This window comes from Danio rerio, chromosome 14 (assembly GCF_049306965.1).
Source record: "Danio rerio strain Tuebingen ecotype United States chromosome 14, GRCz12tu, whole genome shotgun sequence".
NCBI lineage: Eukaryota > Metazoa > Chordata > Actinopteri > Cypriniformes > Danionidae > Danio > Danio rerio.
Genome location: NC_133189.1, coordinates 34,850,543 through 34,865,903, shown reverse-complemented (window position 1 = coordinate 34,865,903; position 15,361 = coordinate 34,850,543). Strand labels below are relative to the sequence as shown.

At 36.5% G+C, this 15,361-nt stretch overlaps 2 protein-coding genes across 7 annotated transcripts in view; one reads left to right on the top strand and one right to left on the bottom strand.

Annotated features, from left to right (window-relative positions):
- The first annotated feature begins 832 nt into the window (after positions 1-832).
- Positions 833-7,653, top strand: pdgfrl (platelet-derived growth factor receptor-like). The gene is given in 6 exon segments (NM_200314.2): positions 833-1,056; positions 3,656-3,935; positions 5,494-5,645; positions 5,732-6,031; positions 6,105-6,241; positions 7,329-7,653. Coding segments are annotated over 6 exon segments (1,116 nt in total). The 5' UTR covers positions 833-1,001; the 3' UTR covers positions 7,521-7,653.
- Positions 7,654-9,312: 1,659 nt separating this feature from the next.
- Positions 9,313-15,361, bottom strand: part of mtus1a (microtubule associated tumor suppressor 1a) — a 49,206-nt gene continuing 43,157 nt past the window's right edge. For 5 of the 6 annotated variants that reach the window (XM_068213221.2, XM_068213222.2, XM_005157240.6 and 2 more), the window contains 6 exons: positions 15,009-15,114; positions 14,617-14,690; positions 14,424-14,519; positions 12,666-12,779; positions 12,435-12,532; positions 9,318-10,873 (listed from right to left, as the gene is read on the bottom strand). In XM_068213221.2, the coding sequence (XP_068069322.2) occupies positions 10,660-10,873; positions 12,435-12,532; positions 12,666-12,779; positions 14,424-14,519; positions 14,617-14,690; positions 15,009-15,114 (702 nt within the window). In that variant the 3' untranslated portion in view covers positions 9,318-10,659. 6 annotated transcript variants of the gene reach the window in all.

Here is a 15,361-nt window from a genome sequence, read left to right as displayed (position 1 = left end):
ATTTAATCAGTTAATATATATATATATATATATATATATATATATATATATATATATATATATATATATATATATATATATATATTACCATATATATATATATATATATATATATTACCATATATATATATATATATATATATATATATATATATATATATATATAYACACACACACACACACACACACACACACACACACACACACACACACACACACACACACACACACACACACACACACACACACACACACACACACACACACACACACACATTTATAGCAGTAGAAAAAAACAGATCATTTAGTTAAATTCTAGGAGACTGGTTTACTTAATTTGCAGGGATAAAATTGATGCCGCTTCATACTCATAAATATCAATCACTCAATTATGTTAAAAAATGAAACCCAAAAAGATTTTATATACAATCGGAAGACCTAAATCTTATTTGATAGGTCTAAATATTTTTGGAGTGCAACAAGATTGTGACTTTTCTAATAAAACAACTCTTTTACTTTTGTAAACTCTAAAAATAGATCAAACCAAAACTACTTTAAGAGCAAAAATGTTGAAGATTAGCTGATATTCTGTTGATCCCTAAAATGAAAGACACCCATCTTGTGTCCTTGTCTGCACATCAGAAAAATCTTGTGTGTAGGCTTGCCTCTCATATGCTATAATTTGTTCTGAAACAGATGAGGTGTTTGGCACTGACTTTGCAGTTAGAAATGACTGGGTTTATCAGTTCAAGAGCAAGAGCAGGATCATCTGCAGTCCAGCAGAGGGCATTAGAAAATCACAGAACAGGGCTCACAAACTAAAACACCAAAGGGGGAGTGTGCAGATGGGCAGAGAAAATTCCTACTTTTCACAGAGGATGGAGCTGATATGGTGTAAACGGGGCAGACGAAGTGGACAAAGAGCTCCTGCGCTGCTCTCAGGCCTCCAGAGCCACAAGAACAGCCTGTGACCATTGCTGGAAAACTCCATCAGAGCCATCATGAAGTTCTGGCTTTTCTTTACACTGGCTCTGCTCTGGCTGGAGGTCCAAAATGGTGAGCAGATCTCTCTTTGTTTCTTCTAGCATGTTATTCTTCCATCAAGACATTAAATGTTGTCAAAGAACATCGTTGTTCATTTACTCTAACCGAGAGATGTTATGATGAAAGTGTGCCAGTGGTGCCAAACGGACGCCAAAAATCCAGCGTAGAAAGAGGGGAAGGAATCAAATCAGGGAGCAGTTTTATATTAAAAGAAAGAATGTAATCAGTAACAACAAAGCAACAATATCGGCTTTTCATCCAAACATGAACAAGGAATCAGAAAAAGTTCTCTATGACTCTTGCATGTTGTATAATTGAATTCATAATGAAATCATATTTCAGATTTTTGCAAAGACAACAAGAAAGGCATATTTTCTGCATTGCTGTTTGTACAGCTGTGAGCTCAACTGTAGAGAGTAGATTTCCAGATGGCAAAGCCCTCTTTTGCTTGCTCCCCTTCACTCTTTTCTTTGGCTTGGTCATAGAGGAGTCATTTGTCAGTTAAAAGGAACATCTATAATGTGAAAATAAAGCCAAACCTGTAACTTTGGTTAGGGATTTTCTGCAACCATGTGGAAAAACACAGTGTTCAGATTTTGTCCTCCAAGTGAAATTACGTAGGAAAGTGTCTGACATTAAATCACTGCCCCTTAAGAATACTGTAGAATGCCTGTTTTTTCCAAACTTTTTAAGTTTATACTCCTTTTTGTTCAACAAAAGAAAGAAACTTGACAGGTTTAGAAAAAGAATAGAGGATGAGTAAATGATGACTCTTTATTTTTGGGTGAACTGTCTCTTTAATATTTAATAATGGTTCCAATGTGCTTTCTGAATGTGCTTCTATAAAGTTGTGCATGTAACATACCAGTCTTCCATCCTAATGTAAAGCAAAGCTTTCAAAGTTTCTTTATAAAAAAATTAAAATAAAATAAATCCCAAATGCTAATTAGATGCATTTTCATCGAGTTGTTAAAGTCCCCAAGAAATCAAAATTAATCATATGATTTCATAAGCTTAAATTGCTGATTTTGTAGATAATAATGTGCTTATCATTAAGAAAAAATAAATAAAATGTTTACCCTTTCTAATTTTTAATTGAAATCTGAAATTGCACTTCCTGTTTGTTTCCAGTTAATTTATCAGATGATGTGATTTTGAGGTAATGGGCGTGGCTAACGCTGCTCCAACTGTCAGTTTTGACAACAAACAGAAATGGTGAGGAGAAGCAGTCAGTAAGGTTGTAATAAGTCTTCTAAAACTCCTTTCCCAATCTCTCTGAATGAAATGCCTACTTTACTAAATCCATTCGGCCTGCGGTTTTTACAATCCTTTTTGCTGAAATAATAAAAGAAAAACTCCACAATGATGTTATCAAGACTTACAGAGAAAGGGGAAAAATAGTGTGAGACGGTAACCAGAGGAGAGAATAACGTCAAATTTACTCTCAGCCCCATAGATGCTGCATTACAAACACCTAAGCTGTGATTCGTTTTTTGCAATTTGACGCAAAGATGATATAATACATTCATAAATGCAATTAAATGTTCATACATTAAAAAAAATCTAAATATTAAGAACTTCAAAGGAATTAAGTTTATGATGACCGTTAAACACATCATGACAGTCTTGTGAAAAGAGTCCATGGAGACAGCCGATTAGTCACATGGGTGTAATGTTTGCTATGTCAGAGTTTATTTGGCAAAGGCATTCTCATCTTCCTTTATTCACATGAGCCTATATTCAGCATAAAACTTTTTTCCAAATTAAGGGATTTTTATTTGAAATTTTGTCATTTTCATCACTCGCTCATGCGATACTCCAAAATGTGCATTAACATGGGGTGATGGAAACCCAGCTATAGTCTTTAACTCAATTCACACATAACAGAGCTATGAGATTAGATTTATTCTGAAAAAGCTCACAGACATAGCAATAAAAGTGCCTAATTGATATATTTATTTATTTTTTCGGCTTAGTCCCTAATTTAATCGTGTGTCGCCACAGCAGAATTAACCGCCAACTTATCCAGCATGTGATTTATGCAGCGGATGCCCTTACAGCTGCAACCCATCACTGGAAAACACCCATATACTCTCATTCACACACATACACTACGGACAATTAAGCTCACCTAATTCACCTATACCATGTGGGACGAAACCCGCACGAACACCGTAAGAACATGCAAACTCCACACAGAATTGCTAATTGCTCCAGCCGAGGCTTAAACCAGCCACCCACTGTGCCACAGTGACACCAGCTTACTGAATAAAAAAAACACTTAATACGAACTATATAGCCAAGTGACAGTCTTTGCATTTAAAGGGACATGCACATAAAATGTGTATTATCTCACACTCAAATAGGGGGCAAATTTGACAATGTGATAAATAATACGGATGGACATTTTGAGATGAAACATCACAGACATTCTGGCATTGACATCTTATTATTGGGGCCATATTGTGACCCATTCAGAGAGAAATGAAACCTTTGCTGTTCTGTTTTTTTTACTCACGTATGACAGAACAGGAATGAAATGAATGTCATTGCTCCCCCCACCCAACAACATATGCTGGAGATCAGAAAGACTCAGTTTTGGTTTCTGCAGGTGTGTGTCAGCAGGTCAAGCGTAAGAAAGAGGCCGGAGAGAACCGCATTAAACCAGGGAGGAAAAGGGCAAAGGTTCGCTACCCCAAAGTCAAAGAAAAAGACACAGGAAGCAAAGGACACTCTATTCTCACCCAAGTCCTTGATAAAGGCCGTTTTCTGCGATTGGGAGAGAGCCTGTCTTTGAATCCAGGGAAAACACTGGAACTGAGATGCAAAGGAACAAAGATTGGCTGGGCTTATCCCTCTTATTTGGACACCTTCAATGACAACCGCCTCAGGTATTCTTCCATCCCACTTTATTTTAATAATTTAGTGTGCTTTTCGTGATTACATAGTCAAATACAGTAAATACACTGTATGTAAATATATATTTTCAGACCATTTTATTAAAATGTATGTTGGAACAGAGGCAGAATTAAATAACAAAAAAAAAAACTTGGAAAAAATACTGCAAATGCAGATACAAAATATTTTATTTACATTATCATCTTTTAGATTAGGTTCTTGTATATTGTTCTTTATTAGTAAATTTAACAAGTTAGCTGGAGATTTTCTATGCAGAAATTTGAAAATAGGTAATTGAAGATATACAAATAAAATTACTAAATATTGACAATTCTAAATATTGTTAATATTGTCAACTATTATCATATGATGCTGATCTTCTGGTGTTTTGATAAGTTAAGCACTGTAAACTCTAGCACACATGTATCAAAGCCAGTTCCTGGAGGGCCGGAGCCCTGCAGAGTTTAGTTCTAACCCTAATTAAACACACCTGATCAAACTTTTTGAGTGCTTTAGGCTTGTTTGATACCTACAGATAGGTGTGTTGAAGCAGGGCTGGAACTAAAATCTGCTGGGCTCTGGCCTCAAGGAATTGACTTTGACACCACTGTTTTAGCAGATATGAAATTTATCAGGGGTTTTCACAGGGGAATGAACTGCAAACTTGTACAGCATATGTTTTACATAGCGGATGCCTTTCCAGCCGCAACTCTGTACTGGGAAACACCCACACACTCTCACATTCACACACTCATACACTACCGCCAGTTTAGTTTAGTCTTTGGACTTTGGGGGGAACTGGAGCACCTGGAGCAATATGTCCATTTTTGAATAAATAATATGATTCTTCAATTTAATTCTAACTTGCACTCCTGGTCCTCCATAGAGAAAACACTGTAAAATGTAATAAGTTGACCTTACTTTGAAAAATTAAGGAAACCGATTGCCTTAAAATTCCGAATTAAAGTAGCGTATTAATTTTAAGTGAGCATAAGTTAAAACAGTTTGTATTTACAACTTCTTAATAAAGTAAAATTCAGTACTGTTGACTCAAAATAGCTAGTTGTGTTAACTTCTTATTAGTGTTCACATTACTAAGAAAATATTAGGAAATCAATTGCCATAAGTAAACTGAACTAAAAAATTTAAGTAAAGACAAAAACCAAAACCTTACTTACTCCCAGGGCTGTTTATAATGAAGTTGATATTTTGCCGCGTTTCATAAATTCTAATTTTTACGAGGTGGGTCGTTAGCTCAACGTTTAACTCTCAAGCTGGAGGACCAGGACATACATTTTTGGTTTGTAGGGAAAAACCAGAGCACCAGGAGGAAACCAACACAAACACGAGGAGAACATGCAAACCCCACACAGAAATGCCAACTGGCTCAGCCAGGGCTCGAACCAGTGACCTCCCCCCCCAAATAGTTATCCATAATACATACTCTTTCCTATGGCCTATGCTGATGCAGTGTGAAACATCAAACAAGTAAGAATAGCCCACGAGTAACTGCTTCAGGTTTGAAAAGCCCTATTGATTGTGTTGTTGCAGCATCAAGCAACATGAACGCTACGGCCAGCTGATTCTGACGTCGCCCTCTGCTGCTGACACTGGAGAATACAGCTGCTGGGTTCTGCTCTGTGACGGACAGGAATGTGAGAAAGATGTAGACACCATCTCTGCCACCTACATATACTTCACAGGTACATTATTCTCTTACAAATAACACAAATACATCTATATGATCAATAAACTCCAAAGACATTGTTATGCTTCTCTTTGTATCCAGACAAAGATGAGCTGTTTGTTCCCTCTGCCATTCATTTTGAGATCATTTACCTGCGCCCTGACAAACCTGCCACCATCCCCTGCCGGGTGACCAACCCCAAAATCAAAGTCTCGCTACACAGAGAAGTTCCTGCAGAGGAAATTGCTGTGGATGGGACTCAGATCTCCTACAATCCCACTAAAGGCTTCATCATCCAAAACCCCAGTCCAGAACATAAGGGAGCGTATTACTGCAAGGCCAACAGCACTAGCAAAACCACCCCGCAAATATCAACTAAATACCAGCTGCTGTATGTGGAGGGTAAGAGGAGAACATACATTTACTGTCAGGATACACATTTTTGGCATTTTGTGATGCATTTCCTCCTTTGCAGTACCTAGTGGTCCCCCTTTTGCAACGATTGAGGCTTCTTCAAATTCAGTGAGTGGTGGAGATGTATTTAATGTTACCTGCACAGTGCTGGGTGAACCAGAGATGAATGTCAGCTTCAGCTGGAGGTATCCCGGCCAGGTAAGTATTGCATTTTTACACATTAAGGGCTTTTGCACTAGGACCTATTATAGCAAAGGTGTCAAATTCAGTTCATGGAGGGCCACAGCTCTGCACAGTTTAGGTTTAACCCTAATTAAACACACCTGAACTAATTGAGCCCTTCAGACTTGTTTAAAATCTTAGGGTAAAGCTGCAGTTACACTAGAGTTTGTGTATGCGAAATTCAGACGGCGCTGCGAAAAGGGGAACTTGTCATAACATATATCGATCAATCAGCTTGGTTGTCAAGGCAGAATTTCAAGTGCAACCAATCCTTTTAAACAGACATGTTGAATCGGGTAAAGAAATTAAAATGTTAAGTTCATAGAACTTTAAATATTAAGTAAAAGACTTTTGCTGCCTAATGAGTAAGTTACACACATCTGTTTAAGTTTTGATGCCAAAAAAACTTGATATTTAAGCATTGTCAGGTTATATTAAATTAAAATCTTTAGTAATGATAACAGCGGGGTTTACAGTATATAAAATAAATGTAGACAAAGTGGGCAATAGTGGACAGTCTGAAAGAAAAGTGTGATTTTGGTCATTGTCATTGCCATTTGTTATGTAGGAATTAATTTGATTTCATCTAGAATGTATTCGTTCAGTCATTGTACACTTGTCACTGGTAGTTTCTCTTGTGGTGGGTTAGACCCTACTCTGAAGTAAAAGCTGATGTAGTAGCCCAGCAAAAACTTCCTATAACTAAAACTCTTACGAGGAAATGAAAAAAATTTACGTATTGTCTGAAAAATGGCTATTTCATTCATATGAAATTATTATATTTTTTTAAGGGAGGGGTGATCCTAAACCCCAGTCCTTTGCTTACCCCTTGGGGCATGGTAAAATTGTACTAAAAAGTACAAATGAGATTGTTCAAATTAATGAAAATTAGCCACTAGGTGAAAAAGTTACAAATAGCCTTTTCTGAACAAAATCATGCTATATTGAAAATGAAAGTAATGACTGCCGAAAACTCTGACTTACATTTATAGTATGAAATTACCAAATTTTATTTAAAGTAAATAAGTGTAAAAAAATTACATGTGTGTATGTGTCTACTCAGGACCAGAGACCGGTGAACATTCAGGACTCCTGGAGGCTGATAAACCGCGGTGTGGGACACACCACACGCATCTCCCAGAGCGTCATGATTGTGGATGATGTTGAAACCATTGATTATGGAAAGTATATCTGCACTGCCAAGAATAAGAATGGAGAGACACTGGTGGCCACATCGGTGAAATCACGTGACTAGGAGAAACGACATAGATTATATTCTGAGCTGAGCTGGACTTCATTTACATTTCAGGCTTTATGCTGTCATTTATGAAAGCATTATGAAAAAACATGAATCGTGTATAGAAAATAAAGTGCTTCATTTAACCTGAGACATAACAATGATGAAGGTTAATGCTAACGTCTTGCTTGATGGTAAAATCAACAGTTTATCTAATATAACATTCAGTACTACCTGTGAATCAGGTTCAGGGTTTTTTGTTTTCAGTCTTTAACCTGCCATACTGAAAGTGGAAGGTGTTAAGGTTTATATGCATATTTTTACATGCATGAAATATGTCTGAAGAGCATGAAGGCTTTGTGCTCCGCACTAATGGACTCCGTATGTGGAATGTGCAGAGGGAGCCCAGAGCTTATTTTGGTTCAGTGCGACACATTCAAAGTATGCTTCTCCAGCTCTTGCGGAGATGTCTGTTATTGAATTATTAAGAAATCAAGAATATATTAGAATGTAGTTCACAATCAAACGAGAACAGATCAGAATCAAACTGGCAGTCAATTTATGACAAATTTGCTCTCTATTTGTTATAGCGATTTTAATTCAAACATAGACTAGCTAGATTAGAAATAGATAAAACAGTAAGACCAGCAGAGCACAATACAGGAGGTATAAACAGTTTTGCTGCAGAGTCTCTTTAAGGGATAGTACCTTCCCTTAATTTACAAACTATGTCCTGCAGGATAGTATAATTGCTTTCTTATCCGTATAAATCTATCTCCAGAAGGTACTATAAAGTAAAAGTCCCAACCCAAATAGCAAACCCTTACTGTCTTACCTTGAGACCTACTTTGACATTAGGTTAAAGTTTGTTCAAAGCTCTTGCTTTGCACAGTGCACCTGAAAGCTAAAATGGGAAAGTCTTGTGGACTTAATGGGTACTTGTATGTGCTAGCCATTGTAAAAGGAGAAGACCAAGACCAACGTCCTGCTGAATTTAGCTCCAGTACACTTGTCTAGAAGATCTTGGTGACCCTGAAAATCATCATTCTGGTTCAGGTTTGTTCAATTAGGGTTGAGGTTAGCAGGTTAGAGGCCTTCCATGGTTTCTTACAAAAGCCACTCAGAAGAGAATGCAGCCTTTATTCAGTAGAACATAAAATAATAATAAATATATTGATTTTTTTTTTTAAAGGCAGCACGTTGGCTCAGTGGTTAGCACTGCTGCTTTACAGCAAAAAGGTTGCTGGTTCGAGTGTTTCTGTGTGGAGTTTGCATGTTCTCCATGTGTTCACATGTTCTCTACTGGTGCTCCAGTTTCCCCTACAGTCCAAAGGCATGCGCTATAGGTGAACTGGTTAACCTAAATAGGCTGTTTGTATGAGTGCATGTGTGTGAATGTGAGAGTGTATGGGTGTTTTCCAGTACTGGGTTGTGGCTGGATGGGCATCCACTGCGTAAAACATATGCTGAAATAGCTAGCGGTTCATTTTGCTGTGGTGACCCCTGATCAATAAAGGGAATAAGACAAAAAAAAATTTAATTTAAATTTTTTTTTTTTATAACCAAACCTTTCTGCATAACTCTAATTAGACAAAAATACCATAGTAGTCAATTTAAAATTAAGCAAAAATAAATATAAATAATTTAAAGTCTTCTGTGTAACAAAGAAATGCACACAAATTTGGAGCAAAAGGAGTGATAATAAATAATGACTAAAATCCCCAGTCATTGTCAAGCGGGTAAAATTAGAGGAAGACTCACTTCAACTTCCTTTCCCATTATTACACATCATAAACACAAAAAATACAAATGGGGAAAAAAAATGTACATTTTTTATTATTTGCATATTTTTCATAGTTTCACGCCAACATCAACGCAACCACTTAGAAATGCATACCAAAAACAAACGAAAAAACCCTGCAACTTCTTTTGCATTTCAAACTCTTTGTCACTAGCTTGTACATAAAGCTGCAGTGGAGGGTTTCAGACAGAGAGGAGCACTCCTGAGGCCACTGGAACATGCTCAGTCAATCACATTGGTCTCATGATCAGACATAAATATAGAAATAAAGACAAATAAACACTCAAATCTGTCCCCTTGGGCTCAATCATACTGAATAATATACAAAACCCGTATTCAAGAAAGTAGTGAAACAACTTGCAGATTCCCAATAGCTCACAGCGCTGCCTAATGGCATGCCATTTCAATATCAAGCACTCGTCCGTTTACAGCATACCATTACAATTAGACTGCATCTCTGATTGCCAAGAAAGTGAGGAAGAGAGATAATTCAACCCTTATGCAGGCATTAATCAAAACATTCAACTATTAGTAATTCATTCTGCATCAATCATAGTTTGGAGTTTCTCCTAGGCATATGAGTGATATGATATGAGCACATCTGTGGTGAAACATGCACCTGGATGAAGCTCACCATGTTCATAAAATGTGTGACGATAAAAAAAATTCCATTTGCAAAAACAATAACAACAACAACAACAAAATAAAGGCATGATATAAACAAGACCAAAAAGGTTGCATAAGGTTTTGAGAACACCTGGTTGAGATCAGTGAATATCTTTCCGTTTGAGTTAAAGGTAACAGTCAGTTTATGGCATGAGTTGATCTATGAAGTGCTTCTTCAGAAAAGTTCGTCTGAGGTCCTATGAGAAATAAAGGGATACCAAACGCTAGACAAGCAGCAACAGCAGCAGCATCTGGCAAATGTCCACTGGCCAACTGGCGTTTGGGCATTTGTCCCAGAGCAAAAGATAAATCCGGGTACACTTCAAGGCGTCTGGTAGAAAAGCTTCATTGGTTGACAAAGGCCTCAATCATGGGATGAGATGCCAGTACTCTACAGAGAGCTGGTTAAAGTCTGGAACTTCAGGGGGGAACAATCCAGAAACAAAAAAGCACAAATTTGAGAGAAACGTTCAATAAGCCCTGAGATATTCCTTTTTCCTCCATAGACGTGAAAGGCATAAGTACGAGGGTGGCCTCATTGGTAAGTGCTTCTGTGCAATACTGTCTTCAATTTTCAATCTGTACAAGGGTTCATTCCATTTTGAGAGCCACTGATATGGTCCAGACCTTCAGTATGCGGGAAGTGCTCGGTCCTGTATTAAAGTGCTTCCAGGAAGCTGAAGGCCATTGTTATCTTGGCGAGACCGGAGGGCTGGAGAACATCCCAGAGGTTCTTGGTGATTGGAGATTTAGGGATGGGGAAGGGGAGATCTTGCGAGGGCTAGTCAGATCACCGTTGTGGAGCTTCCAGAGAAGTTCTTCATTCTCCATAGACAGACGTTTGTTCACTTTGGACTCCTTCTGGAGAGATTCCTGCAAAACTGCCTGCTCTGTGGACAGTTGTCTGAAATGACACAAGGCAGTGCTCTGGTTATATATTGTTGCCTTAAAGTTAGAACGGTAAACAAGCAAATTGGGAGAGAGGGGAGCAGAATTGGGAAAGGTCCCCACGGCAGGATTGGAAGTTGGGTTGAACTTACTATATTTCACAGTGCAGTCTATACATATATTGGCCCTGACAGGACTCTGGCCAACTTAATTAGATTACTCAACATCATTACTGCACAAGATGAAAGGATAGAAGGTCTCTTTGATGCAATGAACATGCAACTTTTCTGTTGCCACAAAGAGCACAGACAGTAATCAGAATAATTAACATAATTAACCAAGCATAGCGAGAAGGCATTCTGCAGAATTTCTCTGATATTCAGGCTACATAATGCAAAACGCAGAGGCTTTGCTTTGGTACATGTCTAACTGACTGAATCCTACTGGGGAAAACACCCAAATGTTAAGACAGAGACACACCAAGCTGACAGTCGGCCATATGGCATTGACGGTCCTTCGGTCATCGTCTGTCAGGCTAGTTTGTTTGGTGTGTTTAAAACATTGCTTGTCATCAGGCTTACATCAGAGGTTGACTGATTCAGAAAGTAGAATCAGCAGTGGTCATTGGTGAAAGAGCACTCTGATTGGCTGTTCAGCTACAAATCAGAGTGCAAGAACAAAAAACTGAAGTAACGAAGCCAACAATGCAATTCAAGAACACAACACAAAGGAGACAGCTGTCGCATTTCTTAAATATTTACAAATTATATGGATTATCAGATTAACAAACATATTTATAAGTGCAAGTCCCGTTGAGGTGAGTGAGAAGCACTGTAAAAAAATAGTACGTCAATGCTGCTTTGTTTATGGTTTGTATATGTGCAGCACTACTTCTGTTTATTCTTTGTGGAACAATTATACAGACTATAGGTATACCTGCAGGTATAAAAAGATAGATCCTCTCACACATCTCGTTTCAGTCAGCTATTATCCATTTGGTTTGTGCACAGCATTTTTATCTAGACAGGACTAAAGCAGCTGAAATAAGACATCAACACCATCATTGTTGCTAGTTTTATAACATCCTGAGCTTTAGAATTTAAATAGCCAGATTAAACAAAATCAATTCAATAATGTCAACCAACTGAATAGATTGAGAATGTGAAGATGACACTTAAATATTTAATTCACCTCCAAATGAAAACTATTTAAATACACTTATTTGATTAAAAGCAAAGATTGTAATGTTATGTTAAGTTATGATTCTCATCCTTGTTGATTACTTTGTTTATTTTCTTGTAATGTTTTAACAAAGACTTTAGGGGAAAAAAAGCATTACTAAATAAGTGGATGGGCACTAATGAACATTCCACCACCACAGTAGAAAGTATTCATGCTTAAATATACCCATGCTGACTAGACTGAATTGGCAAAGATTGGAACGGTTAAGCAAAGAGAACCATTCAGCCTATATTGTAAATGCAGCTTATGTGAACAAATTAGAGTTGCATCAGCATGTTTAGTTTTCTGACTGAATTATATTTCTATCACAAGTCAATGAAGTTTATGTACTTTACCTAGACAAAGCAGCATGTCTGTCCATTCTGGCTTTGAGGTCTTCGTTTTCCTGTTGCAGCTTCTTAAGACATTCATCAAGCTTCACATTCCTCTCCATCTAGGAATAAATCAAAGTCTTAGCTAATGTCTTTCCTGCACGGATACTAAAAGTGCATGCAAACATGATCACCTCTTTACTGTTGATTTACAAAAAAGGAAAATGTCTTTATGCAAAACATGACCAAGCTCACCAGTTTATCGATCTGCATGAGTTTCTTGTCTTGTTCGTGGATCTGCTTGTTTTTGATATCCAGCACTACTTTAAGGCTTTCGAGCTCCTGCTCCAAATAAAGGGTGTGGGAGTCCTTTTTAAATAAAGAAACAAAAAAAAAAGAGAGATCAGGCACAGATATATACTGACAATCCTAATCTATACTGTATTCATAATGTTTTTAAAATATTAACATTTATGGGGGGTTTATGTAACAAACAATGGGTTTAGTTAAGACACTTTTGTACTCATGTTCAATTAAAATTAGTTAAATATTGTGTTTCATAAATACATAAAAAAGTATCTTTAAAGATTGAATCATTCCTCTATTTCTAAGCATATGATATATGCAGTGTAGTTATTATTACATGACTCTTTTAAACCCAGGTTATGCATTTCTAAAATATGTTAATTTTTTTTTTAATTTAGCCTTTTATTCCTCTGAAGTGAAAGTATCATAAGAATGTTTTTTGTTCAAGGTTTTTCTATTTGTTTTTCGCGTTTAAAAAACACCCCTTTTCCAAAACACCTAGGAACAATATATAATCAAATATCCATAGAGAAAATAAGATAAAAACATGACATGAAAATGACAAGTTCCTTTTTTTCCTCATGTTGCCAAGTTGTGTGCGTCCATTTTCATCACAAGAGTTAAAAAAGGTTGCCAGACTCTTTGATAGTGTGCCTTATTTTCTCTAACTTAAGATGAGACATCACTTCTCTTATCCAGAAGAGAACCAAAGACTGACATTTCAATTTATCTCATGTTGAGCATTTTCAGGGGCCACCCTGAACAACGCATGAAATGGTGATCGCTGTACTACCACCCCAAATGCCTCAGAAAATGTGTCAAAAATACTAATCCAGGACATTTCCAGAACATGTGCAGCAGAGTAGTAGGAGCCTGCCTACTGCCTATTCGCATATGGGATCTATGTCAGCATTGATCTTAGAGTGTCTGACTTTAGACCAGTGCAAACGATGAATAATTTAAATTGTATTACAGCATGTCTGAGGCATATGGATGATGAGAAAATTCCTTGTATTATTAGAGTTTTGTTCATCTAAATTGGTCTCACAATAAATTTTAAATAAGTCTAAGGATGCTAAATCATGTATGTTGAGCAATTCATTAATCTTGCTTATAGTCTGTTTTTTGAATGGTATCATAAAAAAAATCTTAAGTAAAATATTTTGATTTAATATATTATTATTATTATTATTATTATTATTATTATTATTATTATATTAATGTTAACACTTTGAAAACAGCTTTTTTTTCTTGTCACAATCAGTTCTTTGCATCATTATTTAATAAAAGTATTTATTTATTTATTCCTTGAAAAAAATAAAGAACTTTACTGATCCAAAGTGTGCAAACAACATGTAAACAAGCATAAAAATCGCATAAACTGCTATGTCATGTGTTAAAGTTTTTAAATAAAGCATCTTCAAACTGCACGAATGTAAGAGATAGCAAATGAGTTCACAGGACCAAAAACGCCCAGAGCTAAAAAAAAACAAAACAGAAATGAACTTTGCTTGTGGTGCATTTTGTCACTATTTATAGGGCAAGATCTGGGTTTGTTATCAAAAACTCTTAAATAAATTTTCAGAATGTTAAGAGTTCCAGAATCTCCTAATCCCTGATTGGTAAGACCAGTCTAATATTAACCCTCCATACTATCAGTGCCACCAAGTTGAGTGCGAGCTAAAAAGAGGTGTTAACATGCAGTACCTGTGTTTTCTCAGCAAGCTCCATCCTTCGCTTCACCTCAGCATTCAATTTTTCTTTGAGGCTGTCATTTTCTGTCATTAGATCCTGAATTTGATTCTGTTTGAGAGGAAGCACACCAATATGTGTTACATTTCAACAGAAAAACAGGGAACAGCAATATTGAGAGAAATATTGTGAGAAATTATTTTCTTACAGATAACGTTTCTTCTGATTCCTTTAGTGTTTCATTGAGGTTTTGCATTTCCTTTTCATGGGACTGTTTGAATCCTGCGAAAAAGGTCAGATAATATATCAGAGCACAAGTTATGATGTTATTGTCTTTCAACACTGAAGTAACAGGTGCAATATTTTCATGCACATGCATACACACATGCTTAAATGTCTAAGCAATATTCCAAAATAGCTATATTTACTATAAGCTTACCTTACCTAAGAAACTCTGACTTTTACAATTTACAAAAATCTTTTATGCCATTAGTAACAAAAACACATTAAAGAAACAGTGTCAGATTAAAATCACAACTGGGCACACATTTCTTCCCCAAACATTGCACAAAAAAACGAAATATAATTTTATATATTTACCTTTAAAAGACTCTTCAAACTGCTGCTTAAGGCCGTCCACCTCCTCTATATGGCTGAATTCCAGTTCTTTCTTCAAAGCCTCATGTTTTGACCGAATCTCTTCTAGCTAGACAAGCAAATTTAATGTTAATGTAAACGATTTTGCCAATATTTATATATTTCATGATCAAGGAAGCAGATGGCATGTCCAAACAACTGTAAGGTAAGAGCTAATATCCAAGATTCAAGAAAAAGTAATGAAATGACTGCTTATGGGGAAAGTTTGCTGAATTTCATGTTTAAGAACTAAAGACAAGCTAATACATTAGAAATTAAATATACTGTATCTTAAAAAGGCAACCATGAAACACATA